We start from the raw sequence: 27,993 nt of genomic DNA on the forward strand, positions 1-27,993 counted from the left end.
TTCTTCTACTTACTGAAGTCACCCCCTCATTAAATATCAAATACAAAATATCTAAGAACCAACCACAAAAATAGGAAAAAGGATGACTTGCCAGGTCTTTCAAGAATCTTAAGAGCGAACCAATGATCTCTTTGCTTTCAGCAGCCCTGTAAATGGGAATAGTCAGCCATAATTTTTCTGCCCCAAGAATACTTGAAGAAAGGGGTGGAATCCTCTTTAGAGGGACTGATTGATTAGGGCCATAAGAAAGCGTGTGTTTTATTTTCTAAGGGCACTAAAGGTCACACTAGTATCAGCACCTCTCCCAGCCAGAGCCCAGGATCTAAGACAAGCCTGCAGGTGGAAACAGTTGAGTCCCACCCCAATTTGTACATCAGTAGCTTTATTGAGAGCTCAGAACAGTTGAGAATTGAGAAGCTTATCTTTAGTACTTTGTGCCTTTGATACTTGGCTTCCTTCTTAGAAGAGAAATAAGTTGTTGGCTGGTATGCAGTTGATGTGATCTACACTCTGAACAAATACCATTCACAGTTGCCTCTGAATAAACAAGACGCTTTTTAAATTAGTTTACAAAGAATTTTGTATGCCCTTTTGGATGCTGATAAGGAGCAGTGCAGAAGCCAACTCTCTTAGGTCAGCTCAAGTTAGTGACAACACTATATCATTGATAACACCATTTTGAACTTGAGCTTCTTTTATTTTCTTTTATAGCTAAGTTACGGGGTCTTTTCAAGCGGCTTGGGCTGCAGGTGTTCAAACTTCTGCAGCTATGCCAAGGAGTTGTACTTACAGATCAGAAAGGACTAAATGCATGTTTCTAATGAAGCAATTAACTTAAGTGCCCCCTTGTTCAGAAAAGTAGGCTGATACCTAAAGTGAATTCAGAATAAAGATTAGCACACAGCACACGCTAATTACAATCTGTAATTAGATTCCTGATCATATTATTTTGTTTAACCTTATTTTTTTAAAAAGGGAAGAAAAGAAAAAAATGTAAATTCTAAATTGAAAGTATGGTGATAAATTTTTTTAAGGTTCTATCATATAAAAATTCAAGGGTAGTACTATACGTATTGCTAGATAAAAAGGAAAGAAAGTCTTATGCAACAACCACTGGGCTATTTACTTTACTTTTAATAAGAAAAACATCACACAAATCAGAAAACTAAGTGCAAAGAAAATGACGATTTTCCTGTTTGTTCAGTGTTTTTAAAAAGCATTGGTTATTAATGTTTATCTTACCAGAATTCCCACGCTGAAGACTTTTTTTTTAAATTAATAATTGATTCCTAGCATTTTCATTATTCCTTTCCTATCATTTTCATTAACAGCAAGTCAACTTGCTGGTTGGAGTCATCTATCTGAATAAAGGGTAAATTAAGTCTTTTCTTTTCCTAAATGACCACAAAATCAAAATCAATTTACCTTTAAATTTCCAAAGCAATTAAACAAAAATATCAAGCTAACCTTCTATAGAAGAAATGGTTTCTTGAAAGAATATTTTCAAGTTCCAATTATCTAAACTTTAAGGATAAAGAATTTATAGCACCATTAAATACTTTTCTAATCATGTCAATATTACCTTCATTCTATTAATTTAGAAATGAAAGTAAGGTGACCGGCTGTCCAGGTTTCCCTGAGATTTTCTTGGTTTCAACTTTCGAAGTCCCAGGTGCAGGAAGCCTCCCAACCTCAGGCCAACTGGGATGGATGGTCACCCAGAGTAAGAGTAAAATACAGTTAAGACTGTGGGCGTAATCTTGTTCAAAAACTCGTAAAATACAGCTCATGTTCAAGTTAGATGTCAGATTAACAGTCTGATGCTTCAGGAATAAAGCATTAGAACTATAAAATTAGTCTAAAAAGTAAGGCATCTTTGCCATAGTCATAGTCCATTCTCAGTTACCCCTTATGACTGTGGAATGCCACCTGCAGCCATTCCAAATATCATATTACTACTCATTTCCTCTACTTATCTTTTACAAATACCATTAGTAATCATTAGTTTCAGTGATTCAAGTTCACTTCCTCTTCTTTCTTTTTTCTTTACCCAATGAACTAAGTATTTTAAAACAGTAAAATAGCTTGACTAAATTTCCCACATAAAATCTAACACCGAGATCCAAAATGCCCTAAAAATTGGACCCAGAGTTCCAGGACTTCCTTTCTATTTATCAAATGGACACTCTTATTTACAAATAAACTTGGCAGAAAGGATGAGAGCATACTTATCATTTTGGAAACTTTCTAAACTTTCACAAGAACACTTCAGTCCTAATTGCAGAATTTCCTGTGAGAATGACACTTAACAGAACTGAAGAGATAAGATAATACCTGAAAATATAGCATTAGCTAAACAACAGTCTTTCTTCATTAAGAATGTAGTAATTTTGATTTCTTAAGCCGTGAAATTTTGACACCTCTCTCGTATTTTAATTTGAGAAGAGAGAGGGTGTTCCTATGAAATACCATCAGTTAAGTGTATATACAGTCTTTTCTACTTCAAGAATGTGCTGCTCGGAACTGAAATGTAACTAAAAGCATTTGTATGGAAAAGAAACAGGACTTGCACTGTACTTTTTCCCCTACTCACAAACCCACCATTTACTTACAACTGTACCCATTTATCTGCCTATTTCAAATGGCAAACAGGGGATGAATGATAAGACTGGGGTACAAATGAGAGTTAATCCTGAAAAAAAGAACCCTATAACATAGGGTCACCTTAACTGGTGACAGTACCTAATTCAGCCACTCAAAAAAATTTAGGAACTATGCGAAATTGCCGGTATTTAACAATGTTTAACTTACAAAAAATGGCAATTTCACATGGTTTGAATGACAGCAAGTTATAAACAACACATTCCAAATTGGATGAATAATTACTATTTATTTCCCATGCTGTAATTTTTGACTCTAAGTCATTTTCAACCGCATCCCTGAACATATTTTGGACTGTAGTGGGAGGCTGTTCCAAGATAAAAGCAAAAGATTCACGAGCTGATAATTGTGCTAGGTGATGGGTACACAGGAATCCATTATGTTCTACCTTTATATATGTTTGAAATTTTCTACAATAAAATGAATAAAAAGAAAATAGTTTACTAAGTATTATTTGACCATCAGGCTGATTATATTGTTACAGAGTACCTTTGTAAAAAGAGACAAAGTCACCTATTAGAAATTTATTCTTAAATATATAATTCAATACTTCAAAACTTAGGAGCCTATTTAAGAAATATTGAGTTCAGTGTTGACTCTTTGGTAAATAGTCTTTATCTGATAAGCATGACACCTGAAATACTGGTATGTAATGCTCTGGTGACTGACTCAGAGATGAGCACATGATTCAAGTTAGGACAAGTAAGACCAGTAAAGCCTAATTCCACGACTTAAGGATATAGATTCTTCTCTACTGGATTTGATGCCATAACACTGTGAGCCTGAAGCTGCTGACAACAAAACCAACAGAGCAGAAAGTGAAACTGAGGTGTGGGCAGCAGCTCAGATCTGGTTCCAGCAACACCAGAATCTAGATCTAATCACAGATGTTTTAGGTATGAGGCCAAGAAGTTCCTTTCTGTTTAAGCTACTTGGTTTCAGGCTTTGGAATCAGTCAGACTTCAGTATGAATCCTCACTGTCATTTCTTGGTTGTGTGGACTTCAGCAAATTATTTAATTCTCTAAACCTCAATTATCTCATGGTACCTGCAAAACAGTTGTCAGTCAGCAATGTGTGTATTCCGTCATTGGCATGAGTACCAAACTTCGGGAAACACTATATTAAATTCATAGTATTTAACACCAAACAGGAAGTTTCACATTTTCAGCTTAATATGTTTACACTCTCATCAGTTCTAAAATATGTGACATTTGAAAGTACTGGGCAACTTTGTTATCACTACATGATAAATAACTGGTAACAGGTGGTTCAAGAAGACAACTGGTGAATATTTTCCAGAAGGCCCTAATGATTCTAGAAAAAAATGTCTATTCAAAACAAAGGTTCAAGTCTTGGTTACATGCAAAAAAAATGTTTTCCAAGTTTTAAAATCATTAATTAATAAGTTTAATGTTTCTCCTTAAAACTCAACAGCTTACCTCAAAATATTGGCAAATGTGCTCTAAAAGAGGGCTCCAATTAATTTAAATTTTAAAATTGTTTCTTTCCCTTCCATCCTTAATATACTAAAAAAAAATACATTAAAAGCCTTTTATGAACCTCTAATACAATTTGTTTTTCACATTTGAAAATTTGTTTATAAAATATTTATAGCAATAAATGTAGCTCCTGGCCGAACATATGACCTCAACTATACTTTGCATCCATTCTTCACAACATAAACTTAAGAGTGTGATGTGGTTAAACAACTAGATTACTATATAAAAGCCATCAGTCTCTGTTATTAGAAAAGCAATGAGAGGACCAGTCCTGATACTCATGGTTTATGCTCTTCTAGGACTGTTTTAGGACTATCATTCAAACAATGCTCAGATTAACCTTCTTCTAGACGTCTGCAAAACAGATGTAAGACTGTTTGTATGGTTCCAATGACGATAAAAAAGCTTCAAATGTGTCTTTATTTTGCATCAAATGCTCTATTACAGTAATATTCATATGGGAATTAAAAGTGGTAATCTGTGATATTCAACCAAACATACCAACTTTACTTGCTCTTTAATCCACTCATTTTCTTCTGAGATACAGCTGTCAAATAATCAGAACAAATCTTCTTACCACATTTAAACTTCAGAAACTTATTTTGTTTTCTCTATTGCTAAATTCTCAGAGCATAAACTTTTGGTTCCCAAAAGTAATTTCTGAGTCTTGAGCCAGTTTTTGTAAGAATAATATGTAAAATGATGAGGTTGGTTCCTAAACACAGGATTAAGGCAAGAGTTTTTTATTCAATTTATAGATGAGTATCATTGCACAAGTAATTTACGAAATTATAAATTGCAACCATGCTGTCATTTTTTAAAAACACATAAGTTAAGCCCACAAATGGAACTATATTAGTATACTATGTTATACAAGCATCTACCTACAAATTAACAAAGAACTGTCAATAAATTTTTTAAATTCAACTTTAAGTGCTCCAAAGTTTAGACAGATGTTATCCTACTTTCTCTGAGCAGCTGTTCATTGGACATGTTCCTTATTTATTGATATACTGTGTTCAATGCTAGTGTCACATTTCTTAAACAGGAACTTGGCAACTTCCAAATTCCCTGGTAAATATTGACATATCTCAGCATGTCAATATTTATACTGCCAACACTTTGATGAGTCTCCTCAACAATGGCTGCATCTTATTTCTTAGCAGCCACTTCTGTTCCAATTGAGCAAGGTCTTTCTTTATTCAACAGCATCCTCTCACACAAAGACCAGATTGACTTTCTGGCTTATTTCAACATTTTGGACACTTTTACAGGGTTAGTAAAGTTCAAAGAAACAAGGCACAAATTTAGGAATAGTCGTTTTTGATTACTTGATCCCAAGCCTAATCATCATTTTCAACCCCACTGCTGCAGCCGAAAACTGCTGAGGCCTTTTCAGAATTTATAGAGTCAGATTATTTCCTTTTCTGTTAGTCCTAAAGGCTATCCAACATTACAAAAAGATTGGTTTACGGACTACAACAATGATGGTAATATTCAGGGGACAGTTTAAATTCAGAATGTTTACCATAAAAGGTAGTTCGAGGTCTGGTTCATTATCTACAATTAAACTGTTTTAAATACATAATTACTTTACCTAATTTTTGTGCCAAGTATCAGAAATTATGTTAACAAACTAATTATCTTTAACTCAACCTTAACAACAAATTTCCATATCATTGTGAGAAAAATCTTCACAATATCTTGAAAACAGCCCGGGATTCCCCAATGGCACACAACCACAAGTTTACTTTAAAGCTATTGGCAGGACTGGCAGCTAGCAAAAGCATGGATGTCTCATGAGCAGTTTGGAATTCCAGCATGGATTTCCCCTTTGAGGCAACAAAAGTCTCAAGGGTGTTCTTCCAAAAAGAGCCCCGTCTCATCAACATTAAAAACTGCTGACTATAATAACCCTCTGTTCATCTATTTCAGCCAATGTCTTAGGAAAAAAAAGCACAACTCATGTTCTCATCAGCGCTGGCAGCTTCACAAATGACAAGGAACAAATTGCCCTGGACTATAAAATGCATTAACTACCTCCTACCTGTATAAAAACTATCCTTCTATTATTTTAAGGACAGCCACCTTTTCCTAGAAAACAAGGTATAGCAAATAGACCATCGGTTTTATACTCAAAGAGTCAGCTTGAGATCAAAACTCTACTGCTTCATAGCTGAGTGACTTTGGTCATGCTATTAATGCATTAAAAACATTCACTGACTGCTTCCTATGTACCAGGCTTTGATATCCCCAGAATGAGTTAAGACACATTCCCATCTCTCGAGTGAGATAAAAACACCCAAAAATAATTATTTTACAAGCTTGTAAAGTGCAGAGGCAGGGTGATACCTCCTCTCAAGAGTTCACTTAAGCCAGCCTGACATTTCAGGGAAGGCTTCCCTGAGCTACACCTGATATGAATCTTAAAAGGTGAAAAGGAAAGAGATAAGAAAAGGCATTCCATGCAGAAGACCCTGCATGATGAAAGGCTTGGAGGCAAGAAACAGCATAAGACCTGGACACAATAAACAATTCAATGTTTCACAATGACTGCCAATCAAGGGTGACTAAATTCAAATACCCAGTAGAGTTCATTCATTCAACCAAAGCACGTGCACTTCTGTGCATCAGACAGTGCTTTAGAACTTGGCATAAGGAAACAAAACAGGTAACAATTCTTTCCTGTATTTTAATAGATCAAAAATGAAAAACCACATAATAAATATGTAAAATACAAAGTAAGGTGATAAGTGCTAGAGTGAAAGGAGAAGATAACACAGGATAGAGAAAACTGGGAGTACAGAGGCCAGTGGGGGAAAGGGGAATAGTTGCAAAGCTGCAATTTTAAATAGGAGGTTGAGGCAGGCTTTATTGAAAAGGTGATATTTGAGCACATACATAAAGATCAGTTGTGTGGATGTCTGGGAAAAAGCATTCCAAGCAGATGAAGCAGCCAGTGCAAAGGCCCTAGGGCAGAAGTGGGCTTAGTGTATTTAAGAAACAAGGAAGCCAGTATGGCTGGGACAGAGTGAGGGGAGAGCACACAAAGGCTGAAGTCAAGGAGATAATAGGAAACCAAATCATGTAGAGTTTTGTAGGCCAATGTCAGGATGTCAGCTTTTATTGTGAATCAAATGAGAAGTCATACAATGTTTTTAAGCAAAGAAGTAATGTTACATTCCTTCTAATAAACTTTTTATTTTGGAGTAATACTGAATTTACAGGAAAGCTGCAAAGATAACACAGAGTTCCCATATACATCTCACCCAGTTTCCTCTAATATTAACGTCTGGCGTTCAGAAAGAGAGGGAACTAAGAATATGAACTCGGGAGGCTTCAGTATACAGATGGTTATTTAAAGTCATTAAGATTTGATATAATCAAAAGGAAGTAAAGAAAGAGAAAAAGAAGAGAAGCAAAGATTGAGCCCTGGAACACTCAACAATAAGAGATCATGAAGAACAGAAGGAAGACAGAAGGAACCAATAAGGTAGAAGGAAAACCAAGAGAGTGTGATGTCCTGGAAATGAAGTGAAGAAAATACATCATGAAGAAGGAAGTGATTAACTGCGCCAAAGGTTGCTGATAGCTCAAACAGGAAAAAGACTGGAATAATCAACACCTGGAGACCACTGGTGACACTAAGAAGAGGATTTTGGGTAAGGGTGGGAGAAAAACCATGCTGAAAGAATGAATAGAAAGAATAGAAAAAGAGGAATTGGGATTTGGAACATAAAATCCTTAAAGGATTTTTGTTCAGAAGAGCAATAAATGGGGTTAGAAGTGGAGAAAGGTTAAGAGAAGCAGTTCTTAAAGTAAAAGAAATAACATTAAGGTCAAAAATGGGTCTTAATCTAAGAGCCACAGGGAAAGCATATAAAAAACGGGGGAGGGGAGAAGAAGGACAAAGACAAAACTAGAACACAAACAGCCTTAATCTTAAACTACGGAGGCTAGCTGAGGATTAGAGAAAACAAGCAGTTAAGTAAAACCTTTTAATATATGTGTGACCATCAGTGAATTAAAAAAAAAAAAAAGGAAATCATACAAAAGGAAACTATTAACATTATCAACACTAGATACAAAGTGAAAGGGGGTGGGGGATGAGGGAGGCTGACTAGTGGTAAAAAAGCAATACCACTTTAATTCAAAAACCTTATATTGAGTTCCCAAGTACTATGCGAACTAAACACGTCAGAACACCTGTTTCTCCATTTGGATTTGCAAAGACAAAATCGGGTGGAAAATAAACCCTCATCTAATGGGATTATCAAAACTGAAAGAAACTAAATAATACTACTACTGATTAAAAGAGAAAGTTGGCATGTAATTCCTCTCGCTGATGGACCACTTCTCTAGAATACCTATGCAACTATTCAACTCGGGAAAGGGCAGTTTCTTTCCATTTGTTACTACAGAAAGTTCATCCCTTACCCAAAAGGGCCTAGTACGCTTCAGGCCCCAGGTGAAACCCATAGACAGTTTACAAAGAAAGAGGGATTGGGGGGGGAGAGAGAGAGAGAGAGAGAAGGCCTGCGTCAGAAAAGTGTCCAACAGCCTACTCAACATAACCCTCCGGATTCAAGTGTCTTACTACTTCCACAACCGTTACAGGGCACTTCAAAGGCGCTCTGCATTCTAGAGAATCCCTCAGGTGCAAAGGGAGAAACTGAAGAGTGGGTGTAGCAGGTGCACGCCCTGCACGTAAGTTTAGGGAACCCAGGCGTCCGAGAGTGCAAAAACGGAAGGTCCAGGAGCTTACACATTGAGGGGGATCCGAGCTGGGAAAAATGATGCACTGAAGAATTCTAAAGGGAAATAATAGGGAACTAAAAAAAAAGGAAAGTAAGAAAGAAAAACAAAACAAGGACAAAACAAAGGACTATTACCATCACTAATTTACTATTACTAAAATACGCAGCTCACGCTTCCGGACCCTACCTCTCAGTTCCTCCACTTCCGGTCTCCTCCAAAAGGCCCGCTCCCGCAGCCAGACGTCCCGCAGCCAATGAAAGTGTCGTCCACTTCCGCAAGGACGCCTGACGTCTTTTAGCTCCTGCCTTTTCCGGTTGCGAGGAGCCTATCCTCGTGTCCGGATCGCGCGGCTCGGGAGGAGGTACCCTGACAGGCCCAACCGGACGCGGGGAGGGAGCGAGACGGGCAGGCGGGGCGTGCACGCCTCTTCCGCCCTGGGCCCGGAAGGGTGATGTGGCTGGGGCTTCGCCGGCCTCACTATGGTAAGAATTGGGGCGGTGGGGTCGCAGCCTGGCTTTGTGAAGGGGCTGTGGGCGCGAGCTAGGGCTGGAGGGTTGGGCGGCGGCCCTCGGTGCGCGGGCCAGGGAGCCCTGTCACTAGCTTGATTCTGCCGGGGATCGGAAGATGCTCAGGCCCGGGAACCATGTGGCCCCTGCACGCCCAGCCAGGGAGAACCAGGGACCACCGCCCAAGAGAGACCCCGCGGTCGCAGGTCCCAGCGCCTCCCGCACACTCCACCTTTCTGACTTGTTTCGAAGAAGTGCGCTGGTTGGCTTAACCCAATCGTTTATACAGACTCTTTATGGTCATTGACCCTTGGAGCCACGGAGCTTCTTGAGTGTGCGCTTGTTATTTCGCGTCCTCTAATGTCTCTGAGGGCCTGGCCCAGGTGTTTCATTGTTGTCTTTAGAAACCCCAAGCTCCACCTCTTAATTTTCGTCTGTTGAGTTAGTGACCTTTCAGGCTCTTCCTCCTCTACAAACTAGATTTTAAACATTGGCGATCTCTGGAGAAGTGGTTTTTCTCCTAGGAATGTACTTGCGGTGGCGTTTGGCCTCGGACCTTCCTTCCCCACACATTTTTATGGTTGTATTTATGATTTTGTGTTATTGCAGATTCTTTGGTAGTTTGGGCCTCTTAGGAAAATTTAAAATGAGTCATGAAAAGTTTTCGAAAGAAATGCCTACGTTTTCAGGCAGAGGAAAAAAAGGTAGAGCCAGCATGGCCGGAGGACAGATACAGTAGTAGTAATACTGAAATCTCCCAAGCTGTCTGAAGCCCTTTTACCTTTGTTATAGTAAATGCCAACCGTCTCTACACCGGGTGAACTTAATGAAATCCACGGGCCAAATGTTGCATTTATAAGCATATTTCTGGGGAAAGGATGCATTCCTTTGATTATAGTATCAAAAGCAAACATGACCCCCAAAAAAGCTATTGTGGGGTGAAAGTTACTGAGCTTATGTTTCCAGAGGTTCCTGCAGTACCCCATACAACACTAAACCCTTAGACATTTAATCGAAAACTCATTCTTTCTTGCTTTAGCCCAACTACTTTGATTATAAATGGGGCATAAGTCACAGCGTCTTTCCTGGAGAACTTACAGAGAAAATGGTAGTCTATTGACAGGTTATTCCTTCCTTAGCCAAGAACGTACTCCAGCTTCTTTGCCTCCCTACCACACGATCGGATGAGTATACTTGCTCTTAAAGAGTGTCATTAGAGAACTATCACTTAACTTAGAGAATTTGATTCCTTTTTCAATTTAAAAATAATAGAGACTGTTACTTTTTCTTTTTTTAAGTAATCTCTATCTGCAACAAGAAACATGCTCTAATGACTGAGCCAGCCAGGTGCCCCTAGAAATTGTCACTCTTAGTTCTTGTACTTCTTCCTAGATGCTGAAGTTTAGTTATTCTACTCATAGTACAAGTCAAAGATCCATTTTCATCATCTTAGTGTCTTATGAACTAGCTAATAGCAAGACAGATACTGTGTTTAAGATTAACAGTATTTAAACTTTTAAGAACTTCAGAGTGCCTTGTTCTCCCTCTTAGTATCCTTCAAGATTTATCTCAAGTTCCATCTCTTCCCAAAAATCCTTCCCTACCCCTTCTATTTTCTTCTCCTGGGTCTCCATTTGGGCATCCACAGTCTATGTATATACCTCCAGTGTACCTCCAGCCATAGCACTTACCACAAAAAAACAGCAATACATTGTTGCATATATTTCCTCCCTCTCTAGCTGGAGTTTCTAAAGTAGAGACCAGGTCTTCTAATATCTACCTCACAATGACAGGTAGAGTTAGTACTCAAATGATTGCACATCTGGGGAAACAGAGTCATGTAAAATATGCTAAGTGTCTTTAAGGACTTCACAGTCCACTGAGGGAGATTATTAAATAAGTAAATTCCACATGTTTTCTGTTATGATAAAGAGAAACAACATGTGTATTGGAAAGAGCTCTGAGAAATGAGATGGCCAACCAATTCAGTCCAAATTTCTGGGCATCAATAGTTTTTAAAAGCTTCAAGTGATTCTTTTTTTTTAGATTTTATTATTTGAGAGAGCGAAAGATTGAGAGAATGAGTGGGGGGAGGGGCAGAGGGAGGAGCCCAACAATGTGGGACTCGATTCCAGAACCATGGGATCATGACCTGAGCCAAAGATAGACACTTAACCGACTGAGCCACCCAGGCGCCCAAAAGCTTCGAGTGATTCTTATGAACAGCCAGGCTTCATACCACATTCAACTCCAAATATTGAAAAGTTTTTCCCTTTTATCAGTCTTTGTCATTTCCAATTGCATGGTCAGAACACTTTTCTTCATAACAGGATTTGCACTTTGCCCTTTGGAATACTTTTGTCTTATCAAATTATCAACATGTAAAGTATTATTCCTTCATATTTTTTTTAAGTCTGCTTATCATGGTTCTATGTATACTTTCTCCTATTAACACCTTTGATCCCCTTGTTTTATATTTAGATCTCTGGTGTCTATAAAATCGCTCTGAAACTAAGCAACACAAACACAGCAAATACATTATAGATACCATGACAATGAGATGAAAATAAGTGCAAATGACCACCTGTATTGCCAGGGGAGAACACTGCAGTGAGGTGCTTCTACTCTGAACTGTACCTTTTTCTCATAGTCATGAAAGTTCTTAATTTTAAGTGGAAAGGTTAAATAGAAAAGGTCTACATTTTTGAAACAGGACCAATGAGATCGAATGGCTATTTAGTCCAGCTCCTCATTTTACAAGTGAAATTAAACTAATAATATAGAGGTGCAGATTTATCCAAGGACAAATTAATATACTGGATTATTTCCTAAATAATGCAAATGTTTAATGGCCACTGATGTTAAGAGGTTTTTAACATCAAGACATTAAGTAATCCTGGTTTCTTGGTTTCAAATTAAACCAAGATAATTTGCATATGGGGTACAATTTCAGTGCTGCCTTACAGTAAGCAACAAAGGTTGAACTTACGTGCTAATAACACCAAAATAAAATGTCAGTATTTCTGTGTGTTAATGGAAATATTAATCACCTGTGGTCACTTATCTTGGGCAAGTGGGGAGGGGTGTGTTTGCACATTTATATACAGGCTTCATTTATCCCTGCATTTCCATGTTTTCCATTTTAAGAGAAAAGAGTGGTACATATAAATTTACAAGTAGAAACTAGTTGGAAAATGCTGGTCTGACCTAGATTTGTATGTGATAAAATGCTGACCCACTTTTGCAGTACTGTATAGTTTTTATCACAATTAGGTCAGGAATATCATTTCTGGGTCCTTTTACCTTCTGAGAGGGATAAATGACTAGTTTTGTGTAAAAGCCGTAAGTCTTAAAACAAGTAAAATTGTTACTATTTGGAGTTTTAAAAATTTTAAGTCTTTGGTATTCAATTCTTGTTTTAAAGTGAATTCCAGTTAAACTGAGGAATTAATATGTCCGTTAATTCCACGTAAGATGCAATCAACATTTGAAGCTCCCATGCAGTGTTACGCATAAAGAAGGCCCTTAATCCACATATTGGTTAAACAGTTTATTTTGATAATGCTAAAAATAAATAAATAAGCTGTAGGGAGCTCAAGTGATCCAGGACTAATGAAGACTGTAGGCTTAGTCTTTTCTGTAGATTAAGTACAGTTAGCAACCAGTCACTGAGCACTCCAGACAACTGTTCAGCATATTAATATGTATATTTCCGCTGCCTTTCTCATTGCTTCTTTGTGCCTTTATACTGCTGGGATCTTTTCCCCTGTTTTCTCTCTATTCGTAATGTTTTGGATGGTTTCTTAAACTATTTTTATATATACATCTAAAAACAAAACCTGACGCTGAATTCTTGCCTTTATAACCAAGCTTAATGAATATAGTTTTAACATTCACTTGTGACTGAAAACAAGAAATTGTATCTTCATAGATAAAATAATAAAAATTGAATCTGAAATAAATATTCCTAACTTCAGATTGACTTGAGAATAGGGAGTTTTTAAAAAGATGTGTTAACATCGCAAGTAGTTTTTTGTTTTAGCACTAAGCTTTGCATCAACAAATCTTCATCTATTCACTGATAAATTATTTCATCTATTGTAGTGGTGGCCAGATGAAAGCCTGAATTATTTTCATTATTTCAGAAGGCCTAACAAATTGTGATTTACTTCAGAATGATTATACAAAGTGACTCATCAAGTTGATTTCTTTCTGGTTTGCATAATTTAATTTAGTATAATAGTACTAATTATTTGAAGCATATCAAAGTCTATGAGTAGTAGATAGGTCTGGAGTGTGGAGGGATAATAAAAGGGGCCTTTGGAGAAAAACAGTTTAGGATGTCCATTGCAGTTTTTTAGAAGAATGAACACAACTGCGAGAGTAACCGTCAAAAGGGCAAGGCTGCTGTATTCCACAACCCCAAGTGTTACCGTTCTGATTATATTTGAGGTTGTGCTCCAGAGAGTCTAGGGAATGTTATTGGATACCTCTTAATAAAACGGAAGTGTTCATTGGTATAGCAGAATGCCCTCCCCCACTAAAAACAAAAATAAAACCCTGTAAATATGTCATCTTACTTGGCAAAAGAGACCCGACATAGGGGCGCCTGGGTGGCTCAGTTGGTTAAGCGACTGCCTTCGGCTCAGGTCATGATCCTGGAGTCCCAGGATCGAGTCTCACATCGGGCTCCCTGCTCAGCGGGGAGTCTGCTTCTCCCTCTGACCCTCCCCCGTCTCATGCTCTCTCTATCTCATTCTCTCTCTCAAATAAATAAATAAAATCTTTAAAAAAAAAGAGACCCGACATATGTGATTAAGAAATTTGGCATGGGGAGGGGGATCAATTCATCACAAGTTTCCCTTTAAGAGGGAGGCAATAGGATCATAGTCACAAAAGAAGTATCAAGGTCAGTGGGATGAGGGGTCACTAGCTAAGGATTGCAGACAGCCTCTAGAAACTGGAGAAGGCAAGAAAACAGATTCTTTTCCCAGAGCCTCCAGAAGGAATGAGTTGTATTTTATAACTCCTTAGTTGCAGTGTACATTATTTGATATTTAATAGTTAGCTAAACTTGTTAAACTCCCTGGCACTGCCTGACTGAAAAGTAGGTAAACCTTAGATTTGAGAACTGAGGTTGTGGAATTTGATGCCAGCCAGCTAGCCTACTTGGTCAGATCATCCACACCTCTGGAAGATGTAGATCTCTTAACAAATTAGGTGGAGTCAAAAACAGTCATTGTCCCATATGCAAGTACTTTGAAGCTGGCTTCTTGGTAGAACTTTCTCTGAATTCCAGTTGGTGATATAAGGAGATTGAAATGTTGAGAGGGAATTACCTCAGGCCTTTATTTTACCCTCCAGCCTGGGCCCTTAACATAAACATGGGAGTATTTGTTTCTTCCGTCTGCATTTTCCAAAATATCATTGACAAGTAAGTATCAATGCAGAGCCATGTGTGGTGGTTTCTCTTGAATAGATAGCCAAATATTCAGCAGTCTAATCTACATTTTTTTAATATCATGCATTGTTAATTTGGAATTTAAGTATGCTCTTGAATTTGTTGAAATGTTCATTATTTGCAGTTGTTTTCAAGTTCCTGTTCATTCAACATTTTTCAGTGATTTCTGTGCACTATTTTAATAGGCACAAGGGGTCGATGTGAACCTCAGTAAAATAGAGGAGACCATTACAATACAGTTTGATGGGTGCTATCTCTGATACACACCTGCACAACAATCCTGACTGCTTCGTATGGCAAGTGGGGACAGGGAAGACTTCACAGAGGAGGTGACTCTTGAGTTGAAACCCGAAGATTAAGTCAGTTCACCAAGCAGGCAAAAATAAATGGCCTGTGCAGAAACACAGAGTACCTTGAAAAAGATGTCATGATCTGAAAAAAATTAAACACTAAATGAATTTTACTTCCATTACCTTTTTAAAATCATCTTTTCCTCTATTTTGTGATCGACTATGCTTGCTTTTTTTCTTAACTTCTTCCTTTTTAATAACGTTTTCCTATTGAAAATCCCAATTATTTTTTCTACAAGAATAGGAACATCTGTTTCTTTTAAAACTGAGATGAAAATTTTATATCAGCGGACAACAGATGCTAAGCATTAAAAGGAATACTTAGGTAGGGTAAGAAATGGTAGGCTAATGTCTATAGCTTTGAAACATTCTTGTTTGGTCGAGTTTGAGTACATCTAAAAGACTTTACCACCTAAGATTATTTGTTTAAATTTTAGGGTCTATAAACCCCAGAAACAAAGTTGTATGTATCATATATTGCACATTTGTAAATGGTTTTCATTTATAAATGGTTTCACACACAAATGTATATATACACACCCCACTTCTGTAATAATAGGCATGTCTTTAAGTGCCTCTTAAAATCTTTTATTATATAAAAATTCAAACATACAAAGGTAGAAAGAAAAGTATAATGAAGCCTCACATCCTCGGCATTTCATCATCAACCCCACACCTCCCACCACACATAATGAATTATTTAGAAACCAATCCCAGACATCATATCATTTCAGCATTTTTTTTCACTAGACATTTCAGGGAAAGAAAAAGTACACATTGCAAAATTGTGAAATTTAGATACTCCATTAGGAACATGATAAACCTACTTTGCAAATTGATTTTCCAGCCACTCTACTACATCAGTCCTTTGCTTAATACAATAAGCCTGCTCATTATTCCTTATGCAAATTCCTGATTCTGTGAGGATGTTTTCCATGCTTTTGTCTCTTCTGGAGCCTGCTCTCTATTTGCCAACCTAATTGTGCCCTTTCTTGACTTCACTCAGTCCTTGCTTTCTCCTTGAAGCTTTTCCTGATTTTTCTTTATGAAAACAGCATTTTTTGCCAGTATGGTTCAGTCGCCACTCAATACATGCTACAAAGAATTGCTAGTTATTTTTAAAATATATGTCCTGTTCTAACTTGATTATAACTGCTGTATGCCTCAGTTGTCTCATATATAAAATACAGGTATTAGTAACACCTACCTCAAATATATGAGGATAAATAAAATAATCTAAAATAAGCCTTCAGTGAATATCCGTTATTGTTGTTAGCTATAGACTCCTGGAGGGAAGGAATCCTGCTATGTACCTTTTTAATCCTGTGTCTAGCCTCATGGTCCAGACAGAGTAGTTACTAGATACAGGTTTAGTTATGTTGGTTGGAAAGAAATCTGTGCTTTGTATTTCATGAGGTTGTTATCAAGTACTATATTAATATATTCACATACATGTTCAAAATATCTTTGAAAGATAAACATTGTGAAAAACTTACTGTTTTCTATGTAGAATTTAGAGTTCATTTATTGGTTTATTTCAAGTTATAAAATTTGTATGACTGACTTTAACAAATGTAAAATTAAAATCCAATTCAATAAGAAACCAAGATATACTAAACTTTATCCTTTGTATATCCATGAAGAAATGATTTGCATACAAAACAACTATTAAAATAGTAATTACAAATAAATTTTATCTTTTTCAGACCATAAAAATGATTTGAGAAATCCAGAAAAGTTGAGAATTGGGCCAAAAACCTTCCAAAGATAATGCATTCCCCCCTCTTGTTCGCATAAATGTTTACATAGCTGAAGATATGCTGATTATGAAATTTTGTGTGCTGTTTTCCCCACTGCTTAGCATTGTACCTAAGCATTTTTTTGTCTTTAAGAATATTGGTAAATACCATGTATAATTTCTTAATGTTTTGAATAGTTTGTAAATACTTGTCATAAAAGTATGTAACAGGTTAAAAAATATTGACAGTTTCTGACAAGGTTCGTTCTTGTTTTAGGATTCTCCTGGCTGTTCTTGCTTATTTATTTTTCATATGAGCTTCAGAATCAGTTGTGTATTTCAGAAATAACTGGTATTGAGTTCACTTTAAATTTATAGATTAGCTTTATGATGTTGCCTTCCAATGTAAGAACATGGTATACCACTCCATTCTACTTTTATTTTTTTAGTACATTTAAAGGTTTTGTCAGTTTTGTTCTTTAATGCCAGTGCTGCACTTCTTGTTAAGCTTATTCCTAGATATTTCAGCTTTTTGTTCTACTTGCTATTATAAATAGAAACTTTGTTTCCATTATGTCTTTCCGCTAGTTGGTAACGTAATTCTGAAGGCTGTTGATCTAAATATTTTAGTTAGGTACCCAGCCACCTTACTCAATTCCCTTGTTGTGTATAATCATTTTTCACTGGATTCTTTTGGGCTTTTCAGGTAGCACTTAACTATTTGTAAGTAACAATTTTGCCTTTCTCAAAAAATTTTGTAACTCTTACTCTTTGTCTAACTTCTGACACCATAGAAGGTCCTTCTGAGTTTACTAAAGAAGCATATTGCTAGCTACTGTGTGAGACTGATATATTTTATCTACCTTATGTAATGGAAATATTATTGTTATATATATATATAATGGTATTCCTGCACTTTCAAAAAATTGTTTTATTTATTCGGCCATTACTTATTGGTCTACTATGTGGTAGGTACACAGTCATATTCTGGAGTTCAGAGCCTGATGAGACATCCACTTTCAGGGATGAGTATTATAAAATGTATAACAGTTCCTGTGAGAACAGAAAGGAGAGTTCTGTGTGAAAAAAAAGAGAGGGGAGGTCAATGGGTTCAAGGAGACTTCCTGGAGAAGATGATGCTTGAGCTGAATTTTGAATAGATTGAGTCCACCTCCATTTTCCTTTGACTGGAAAACTGATTTCCTGTGATTCTGATGTTAAATTTTTTGAATAACTTTTAAGAATGAGCAGTGAAAGAGCAAGTGGTTTTTCTTCACCAAAACCTAATAGCTTAGTATTAGTCAGTGCATGCAACATGATTGCTTAAATGTGAAGCATTCTTATCCTAACAGAATTTCAGAATTGAAAGAAACCTTAGCCAACATTTAGTCTATATCCCCATTCTCCACCCAGTTTTACGGATGTGAAAGAGAGACTGAGGTTAATGGTTCAGCTGAAGTCATACGGCCAGCTGCGCTCAGAGCCTGTAAACTTTATGTCCTACCTAGTAGTCTGGGCTCCTAGAACATCTGTATTAATTACATATTGATTCAGTTTTGGTGAGATATTTTAGATTGATGACATTTTTGGTAGTGTTTTCAAGTTCTCGAATTTAGAATTTTTGTTGCATCTTCTGCATTCCTTAGCCCAAAGAATGGAGAGGAAAGTACACTCTTGGAATACCTTATGATTTGGGGTTTTAAGTGTTCTCAGACATGCCATTCTGTTTGTCTTCGAGAAGAACAAAAGTACGATTCTTAATATAGAATTGTCTAGCAGTTTTTACCTATGCTGTTTTTCTTGTGATATTAATTTTTCTTTTTCTCTTTTTAGTCTGCCATTTTCAATTTTCAGAGTCTGTTGACTGTAATCTTGCTGCTTATATGTACCTGTGCTTATATCCGATCCTTGGCACCCAGCCTCCTGGACAAAAATAAAACTGGGTATGTTACTAATGATATCTAATCACCCAAATTAGGTCCTATAGACATTGAAGGTAAATTACCATAAAAGTCATTAAATAATCTAATTCCTATATGTAATTTAGTTTTGTAATAACTTTTTACATTCTCCCTCTATTTTTAAATCTGAAAACTTTGTATGCACAGAATCTTAATAAATAAAAAGATAAATATCAGAAGGGACTGGACATGTGTCAATAAAAAGTATACTTAAAAAGATACGACAGGTTTTTTTCTGGGATTAGAAATACAGTTTAACACTTTCAAAGATAGTGTTTGGCCTTAATTTTTTATGCAATAATTAGTAAAGTTGGTTATTAAAAAAAAAAACAAAAGTTGGTTGTCATGTTTTTGAAGCATAAAACAGTTTGCAAGAACTGTGTCCATAAAAATATAATGTAGACATTTTCCTCTCCAGTCCAAGACTGCTTTAATCATATGGGCTCCCTATTAGTATCAGAAAGCAAGTATCTTTGGAGAAATTTATTTAGCTTACATAAAGCAGTAATAAAAATTAAGTCTTGGGCTTGACACATCTCTTATATTACATGTTCACACCCTGAAAAACTTTGAGCTCAGTATGATACCACACAGAATTAAAATTTTAAAGTGCCATCTTCATAACACAAAAATACATGTTGAATTCAACCAAAAGGAAAAGTATATAAAAAAACAGACTATGTGGTGGAAGCTATGTAAATTTTCTTCGTCTTGCATATTTATTAGTTTCTATGAAAAATTATCTTAATCCTTTCTTAAAAGCCTATACCTCTTAATCATTTTAAGAAATAAAAGAATGAAAGAACACTGCACATAGGAATAATTATCTCCAGCACCTATATTGGGCCAAATAAGGATCCTGCAACATCAAATTCTGTTTTTCCACTAATAAAAATCTACAAGAGGCAAGGTGATAGTCAGCTATGAGAATAATAATTTCTGCTTCTCTTTTCTTCACCTCCATGCTGTCTTTGAGGACATAATTAGCATTTATTCAGACATTCTGTCATCTAAATTATTTGGCTTTTGTTACCATTTCTTCTTTTTTATTTCCTAGGGTTGTTCAAACATGTATAAAGGAATAAATAGAACCTTTAACGAGTTTGAATATTAAAAATCCCTAATCCTGTTCTAATAAACTGATCATCTGTTGCTATTAGCCTGAGGGATTTTATTTAACCTACTGATGTTATTTGTCCATCAGTTTTTATGACAATGCCCCTCTTCCTTTGTAAACATTGACTTTTCACCACGTTTTTTTCTCTGAAGTCCTCTTGCACTTAGTCTTCACTCACTTTGTCCATTTTTTGAAATTATATAGTACATTGTCCCTTTGTTGAAGTTGTATAATCTTACTTGTTGCTTAGCTGTGCGTGAAGCCTTTCCACCCAACCACATTGTTTTATTTCTTCCTTCCCTTTTTCTGCAACCCCTGACTATTGACTTAAAGCATATGGTGGAAACCAGTAAACATCCTCATTGATGTGTTGCTTGGTATTGTAATATAATACATAACATCTACCTAATAAGATATTTAACTGTTTATTTCATTATAAAAACAATCACATAGTAGAATAGAATATTTATGCTTGTCTGTTGCTGTTGTGAAGAAAGTAGGTTGCATGTGGAAAAGTCTGCTCCTCATTCTTTGGGGAGCAGGAATACATCCATTACATGCTACATTAAAAAAAGGAGTTCTCAGGGCTGCCAACCTTACAGTAGAGGTTGAGTAGTAGTATATTTCTCCTACATGTAATACCAAAGAAATAGCATGCCTATTTCTATATTTTGAACCATATACTGATACAGTCAACCATTAAAAGACTTTTTAAAAAGTCTTTGCCCATTTCTTGTGGGTATTCACTATAACGAAAGGGCAGTTTAATGAGTCTCATAAAAACATATATTGTAACAGAAAAGGACAATAGCCTGTTAAGAATTTCTCCCAGAGAAAATAAAATATTTCTTATATACAAGTGAAAATAAAATGGGGCCTAACATTTATATATGGCATTGCAGATGACTAACCAATTGTCTTCCATTTTTTGATGACGTGTAAGCCAATTTTAAGTGATATCTGAAGTTACTGTCACATGTGCCTTTAACCTATGTATTACTGAACACAGCACATGTTAGTTACTATTCTGAAGAATTTCTGTGTAATAACACATTTAATCCTTATAACAAGCCTATGAAGGTGAGTGCTATTAAAGAGAAAATAACTTGCTCACAGTTATGCAACCAATTAAGTAGGATTAAACTTAGGCACAATCTGGCCTTTATGTTATCCTACATTATTTTCAAGAGTATATTTGATTTTTGTCCTTTTATTCCTATAGTAAAATTGTTGCACCTGTCAGAATGTCCATCCTTCAAAATAAACTTGTATCTTTGCCCATTTCATGTCATCTGAACTAAGAGACTTTTTGCTTTGAGGTCAGGAAGTTATACTTCAGAGGAGGAATATATATAGAACTTAATTGAACAGTAATTTCTTTCAGTCTTAACCACGCATATATAATTATTCATCAGCCAGCCATCTCTTAGGGCAAAAAAAAAAAAGCATGACATAAATTTCCCTGGAATTTACGTATTTCAATTTTGTTACACCAGTCCTAACCTACGCAATAAGTACCGCTAAGTACTGCTAATTTATCTTGATTTGAGCCTTGTATAACACCATTTATAATTCTCTTCTTTTGTCAGAGCAACAAAATAGTTGTCTACAATGTTTTTATATCTTTTAGCTATCTCTATTCATTGAATGACTCAGTTGATTTTCTTCTAAAGCTCGTACTTTTTATACATGCTGAATAAGTGAAATATGCATATAATTTGTATTTAATTCATAGTATATTCATTCATAGAATTGCGATGAACATCTTCATTCTAATTCTTATTTCCAGAATGTATGTGTTTTAAATGCCATATTTAGTTAACTCATACACAGTGTACTCTAAGCACATATCTTTTTTATATCCTTCCTTATTGAGTTGACATAGTTATGTAAATGCTATCATTGGAGTTCATGGTTATAAATCATTTAAAGATAGAACTACATTCTGTAAAAAGTAATTTCTTTAGTATGAGAGTTTTATTTTTTCATGTCAAAAACACCCGAACCAACTGTGTTCATTTACCATTTTCTCAAAATTAATGTTTATATAAAATGGCATATGTATTTTCTACTTTTGAGAGTAAAGCACTTGAAGTTGACTGAATTAATTCTACAATAAAAAGCCCTGTGCACACTTTTGCTGCACATATTAGTTTACCCTAGGATACCACATGTATTCCAGTTTGTAACAGTTCATATACACTAACATTTGGTAAGCAAGTGTGTCCTACTTTCCTACATAAATGGTGGCTCAATATCAAATAAATTTCAGTTTTGAAGTACCAGAAGGTAAAAATGCCAATTGGTAATGAATGCTCTCTAGGATACTGAGAAAATGATTTACCTTTCCCAATAATCAATAGCTACTTTTTCCTTTTTTATTCTATGCAGATTGTTGGGTATATTTTGGAAGTGCGCCAGAATTGGTAAGTGTCTATTATAATCTCCACATCTTCAGCTGTAAATTGTTGGGCAGTTTACTTATGGCATATTCACACAAGTCAAATGTCAGTTTTAAAACTCCAGGCTTCCCAATTTTGTGCACTTCTAGAAGTTTGTAGAATTCCCCAAACTCTTTCCTTATGCTATTTAAAACTAGATGTGGTAGATACCTCATAATACTTAATTAGCAGGAAGATGGAAACTACAAGAAAAATCTAATTCAGATATCAAATTCTATGCATTCCCTAGTGTTGAGATTTCAGACAAATGTGTACAGTTTTATGCACACATGCTTATAGTATAGAACATGCTACTCTGTATAATGTGTACTATTTTTATAACTAAGGATAACTTTCCCATCTAATGAAAGGCTTGCTAAGCAACCATCTTAAACATACTCATTTTATTCCCCTATGCTAAGTCCAAGAATGTTAGAATGTTATTTGTTGCTTTTGGAAAGCATTAACTGTTTCACCTATCAAATTTGTGATCATAGCTGAGTTTTGTTCTAATTGATTAAAGTTAAATATGATTATCTTCTAACTTTTCATAATAAAATTAGTAGTGTCATTGTGTGTTTATGTTTAAATAATAATATACTCTTATACCATCCCTGTATGTATATAACACTTAGCACAGTGCCCAGTTCATGGCAGACTCTCAAATGATTGGCAAGTGAATGAATTAAAATGTACTTTACTGATGTAATTCGCCAGTATTCTCAAATAATAGGTTATACCCTTTTTAACATAGCTAGTTCCAAAAAAAACAATTACAGAGCATTTGTGATTGTTCCACTTGGATGGAACAAAATGAATATTTCTCCTCTTTGGAATTATTTACATGACCCCCTCCAAAAAAAGTTAGATTTTAGTACTCTTCCAGTATTTAATTTGTATGTAACTGTTTTTTTTCTTTTATAAAGTTATGAGACTTTCATAATAAGAGGAAAATGTTGCTGCATTTGATGGTCAGTCTAGTTAACCAGTCTGACAACAGCCTGAATTACCCACCCCAATGAATCACTTTAAATAGGAAGGGGGAGTTCAGGAGTCATGTCCCTTAGATAAGCTGCTTTCTATCTAGAGTATTGTTTTCTTTTGGATTCATTTATCATAGATAATGGAAAATTTAGAAGATGGTTCATAACAGGAAACAAAATTGATTAAAGATTAAAAACTACTACAAACTAAGATTTTATAACATTTAGAAGTTTTTCTAAATAAAACATACTTTAGAAATATGTTGTTAGCCACTAACATAAATAAGTGTGAAGGAGCAGGTTTTCTTCCCTTGAGCTTTTGGTGATAGGCAAGACCCGTTAACAGTGGAAGTTGTCAGCGTCATACCAAATTATATAGAACTCCTTTTAAAATCTGTTACAATGAGATTATAAGATTTGTTGGCCTTTCAGGTGTCTTGCTATAGAAAATGACAGTGTACTATAAATAGTTTCAGAGTACTTTTGGGGCCCTCAATCTAATGTATTGACCATTGAAACAGACATCTTCTTGAGAATTCATAGTGCTTTTAACATGTTAACCTGTGTTCTTTGTCATACTTTATTATCTCATAGGGTGATAGACATGTGAATCTTTCTTTTATAGAGACAATCACTGACTTTAGATAGGTAAACCCTAGATAAGTGGTTATCAATCAGGACATTTAACTGTGTCTGGAGACATTTTTGTCAGTCACAACTAGAGTGGGGGGACATATACTGAGTATAACTCATGGATGTTGCTAAACATCCTACAATGCACAGAGCAGCCCCTTACGTAGAATGAGCCCAAAATGTCAGTAGTGCCAAAGTTGAGAGGGCCCAACCTAGATTTATAGAGATTTGTGGTACAGACCTATCTGACATCCAGTCATGCTGAACAGCTGCAAAGCCTGAAATAACAGTAGAAATCTTAATCACTTTAAAAATAACCAAGAAGGGAGAGATAAAGAGACAGAAGAGCACCCTTGATGGCCAATTCTGATAGCTAGTAGTAAATGTAAATACATGTAAACCAAACTGCTTGTTTCAAAGCCAAGTCACCCAGAAAATGAAATAATATTGTCAAGGAACAGAGTGCGAAGAGTACCTCAAGAAAACTTCAAAGAGAGAACATAATGGAAGAACAAGACCATTCTAATACAGTGAAATTCTCTGGATCAGAGTAATACTGAATATTCATTGGTAAAAATATAAAAAGTCTGGAGTTAGGAGGTAGAGCTTTCACCTTAATATTATGAAGTTGCTAATTCATAAATAAAAGATTTTAATTAAGGGATTTTAAATTAAATGTTAAGGTATTTTAAATCCATTTTGTGTAATAAATTAGAGAAGTATGTACAGCTTCATTCAGTAGCCAACCCAGGTGACCGTTTTCACAATTGTCACTTAAAAGTATAGCTGAAAGTTTAAGGCATCTAGTCTGTAGCTCTCTCAATGATTTCCTGTAGTATCATCTGGTTTTTTGTCTAATTATAAACTGTGCCTTTCTTTTTGCTTGGTCAGTTATTTTCATTTTTTTCTCTTGACTGTACGAATGCCATAGGTTAAATGGTTCAATTAAAGTATTCGTTCATGCCAATTATGTGAAAGCATTAGCTTTTCATTTTGGCAAAATGGCTCAGAAAATGTTGATGCTGATATGCTGCTTTCTCAGCCATATGCTCCTCTCTTATCTTGACACAGAATATATCCACCAAGAAAGGATGCAATTTTAATAGGAAAAGGCCCAGCCAAATCATCTTATCATGTTACACATCACGTTACAGCAACTGTTTCACATTCACTTAAACAGACCTAAGACCAGACAAGAAGTAACATTCTTACCCAAGTTCAACTAAAGATGTTTAGTTCTACCACATGGCAATCTCTTTTAAGAAAATTAAAAACAGGAAAATGAAACCCATATGTAAATTATAGCATTCTGAGTTGGAAGATGAGGAAGAGAAGAACTTTCTCAAAACTTAATTTCCAGCAGATGGAAAATTTAGGGCAATATTAATTTCTTTTTTTAGGTGTTTAATAAGACAATATTGACAATTAGAGTATCTAGCCCTAATTAGAGTGACTGGCTTGCTTATGAAATCCACCTGAAAATTATGTCTGAATGGTTTGGTTTGGCTTGATAACTTGGGTTGTTGCCCAGAAAATTAACATTGGTTAAAAATGATGACCCAAATTATTTTTTAGTTTAAAAATTGTTTTTTTCCAGTTGAGATAGTGGCATTGTGAAAATGCTTTTGTCTCACATTTTAAATTTTCCTTTAGCTAGAACGCAGCCCAATGTCTATGGATAGAAAAACACTTTCAGACAAACAACAAATGTTTCTTTTACTTGTATGTGTATAATATCTTTTGTGAATATTGTCATTGAGCAGACACAAAGGTAAAATTAATAGCAATATGACCTTGTGAGCTCTTCGAGGAAGCTCTGAAAATAAAAACGACCTTGAGGATTTTAGTTGATGAGGATGGTCAAGATTGACATTTTCCAGAGGTAATTAAACTTGCCAAATAAAATAGTTCCTTGCTGAAGAAACTTAGTTACTGGAAGAGAGCTGATATTAAACATCATAGAAAAACACAAAAACAGTCTCTACTACAGGACACCAGGTATAGGTCTATGATTATTTCTAGAAGTAGCACATCACTCCCTCTTCTTCCTTCTTCCTTTCTTATGCATCCCCCCAGCAGCATAAATGCCTGGTGCTTTGTACAGCCCTTCAGTAAATGAAAAGCAGGAAAGAACGAGATGAGTTTGGGATAACTCACAATTACAGGGTCTCTATACAGTTTCACAAGCCAACTCCATTCTACTTCATGCAAAGGAAAGTCTCCAAATAAAAACACTTATTAAACACATGTGAAAATTGACATATAAATAAGTGGTTGTTTTAAGTTCTACACTTCTAACCCAAGAGTAATCATGAAGTCTTTCTTTAGAGATTCTAGTTAATATACAGTGTAATACTAGTTTCAGATGTATAATATAGTGATTCAACACTTCCATATATCAGGTGGTGCTCATCAGGACAAGTGTACCCCTTAATCCCCATCATCTGTTTCACCCATCCCCCCCCCCACCTCCCCTCTGGTAACCATCAGTTTGTTCCCTATAGTTAAGAGTCTCTTTCTTGGTTTGTAGCTTATGCCCATTTTTCAAGTGAAGTTTTACTGATCGCTCTCTGTTTATGTTCATCCATGAATGCTTATTTTTCCCCATTTAAGTGTCATGAATTGCTACCACTGAGGAAAAAAGTTATAGCTAAAAATTGTATGTTGAATTTCTTTTTATAGGTAGAAATTTCCCTTTTTTACAGGAAAAGAAGCAATATTTTTTGCCCTTAATTGAATTATTTGAGATCATTTGTCTTGGATCTGTGTCCTACATTCTATGTTGTATTTTTCAATATCTGGGTTTGTGCAGTGGCACAGGAATTGGTGCATTAAGGGTTTTCTAAACACATGGAAAGGAGGTGGTCTTAGAAATAAATCAGCATGATTTAACTCATTCTATATTGTACTTGCTTTTATGCTGCATCTAGTTCTTGTTTGGCCCATCCCCCCAAATGTATGGGCCTCCTAGGTAAGAACTTTATCTTGAGCCTTATGTACCCCTCTCCCGTAGTAAGTAATAACCTTATCATATCCATGTTAACTTAAACTCAGTTAATCAACATGAATATCTTCCCCTTTTTTCAACAGGTGAACGGAAGAGTCCTTACGTTGCAGTATGCTGTATAGTGATGGCCTTCAGCATCCTCTTCATACAGTAGCTTGGAAGAATATCAGAATTTAATTGCTATCAGATTTCAGTATGAAAAAAGGACTTATTTACAGAAAATAATGGAATGAATGGTTAACCCTTTTATCTCTGAACATTGAATGAGATAAATTTCCAGCTGCTGTTCTCTATTTTTATTATTGGACCAATGTTCTATATAAATAGGATGTAACCATTTAATACTCAAAGAGTTTAATATGTCTGTAACAATCAACCTCAGTACTGTCACTACAATATTACATTCTGCAAATGTTATTCTGTTATGTCAGATACCAGTTTTTAGTGAGGTATCTCTAAGGCGCATAATAGAAACCAAAATTGGTAAATGACCCAAGTTTCTTTCACTGTGATTCGGGAATGATAAATCCTTATAGAATGAGACATTTTTCTGGACTAGCTTTTTTATTGGGAAAAAAAAAAGATTCCATTTGTGTTGGTAAGGATTGCATTCATATTTAATAATGCTTGCTTTTTCCTCTGGTCACACCAGAGCATTAACAGAGTACCTCGAAGCAAACTCTCTAGTGTATCCCAGGTGTTTCAGCCTTTTATAACAAGCCTATGCAGTTCTTAAGGAAGAAGATAAATGAGATCAGACTTACGAGTAGTACCGGGAAGATGTTCACACTTAGCATAAAAGAGTTTAGAATAGCTGACTGGCATAGTAGCCTCTGAAAACTCTGGATAAGTATGAATAAATATCTTAAGCATAAA

At 35.7% G+C, this 27,993-nt stretch overlaps 2 protein-coding genes and 1 non-coding gene across 7 annotated transcripts in view; 2 read left to right on the top strand and 1 right to left on the bottom strand.

Annotated features, from left to right (window-relative positions):
* Positions 1 to 9,185, bottom strand: part of XRCC4 (X-ray repair cross complementing 4) — a 336,322-nt gene extending 327,137 nt beyond the window's left edge. For 3 of the 5 annotated variants that reach the window (XR_004299391.1, XR_004299390.1, XM_032404048.1), the window contains exon 1: positions 9,107 to 9,185. The gene's annotated coding sequence lies outside the window, so the exon portion shown is untranslated. Of the gene's footprint in view, positions 1 to 8,927; positions 9,013 to 9,106 lie in introns of those variants that run through there. The other 2 variants (XM_032404051.1, XM_032404050.1) reach the window with 2 other exon arrangements.
* Positions 9,186 to 9,343: 158 nt separating this feature from the next.
* TMEM167A (transmembrane protein 167A) lies at positions 9,344 to 27,993 on the top strand. The gene is made up of 4 exons (XM_032404052.1): positions 9,344 to 9,402; positions 18,809 to 18,918; positions 22,445 to 22,479; positions 27,201 to 27,993. Exons 1-4 carry the CDS (start codon positions 9,400 to 9,402, stop codon positions 27,269 to 27,271), a joined length of 219 nt encoding a protein of 72 aa, XP_032259943.1. The 5' UTR covers positions 9,344 to 9,399; the 3' UTR covers positions 27,272 to 27,993.
* On the top strand, positions 20,555 to 20,690 carry LOC116632513. Its single transcript, XR_004299449.1, has one exon. It is a non-coding gene; the product is annotated as a small nucleolar RNA U109 (small nucleolar RNA).

The sequence above is a fragment of the Phoca vitulina genome, unplaced genomic scaffold, assembly GCF_004348235.1.
Source record: "Phoca vitulina isolate PV1807 unplaced genomic scaffold, GSC_HSeal_1.0 scaffold6, whole genome shotgun sequence".
Taxonomy (NCBI): Eukaryota; Metazoa; Chordata; class Mammalia; order Carnivora; family Phocidae; genus Phoca; species Phoca vitulina.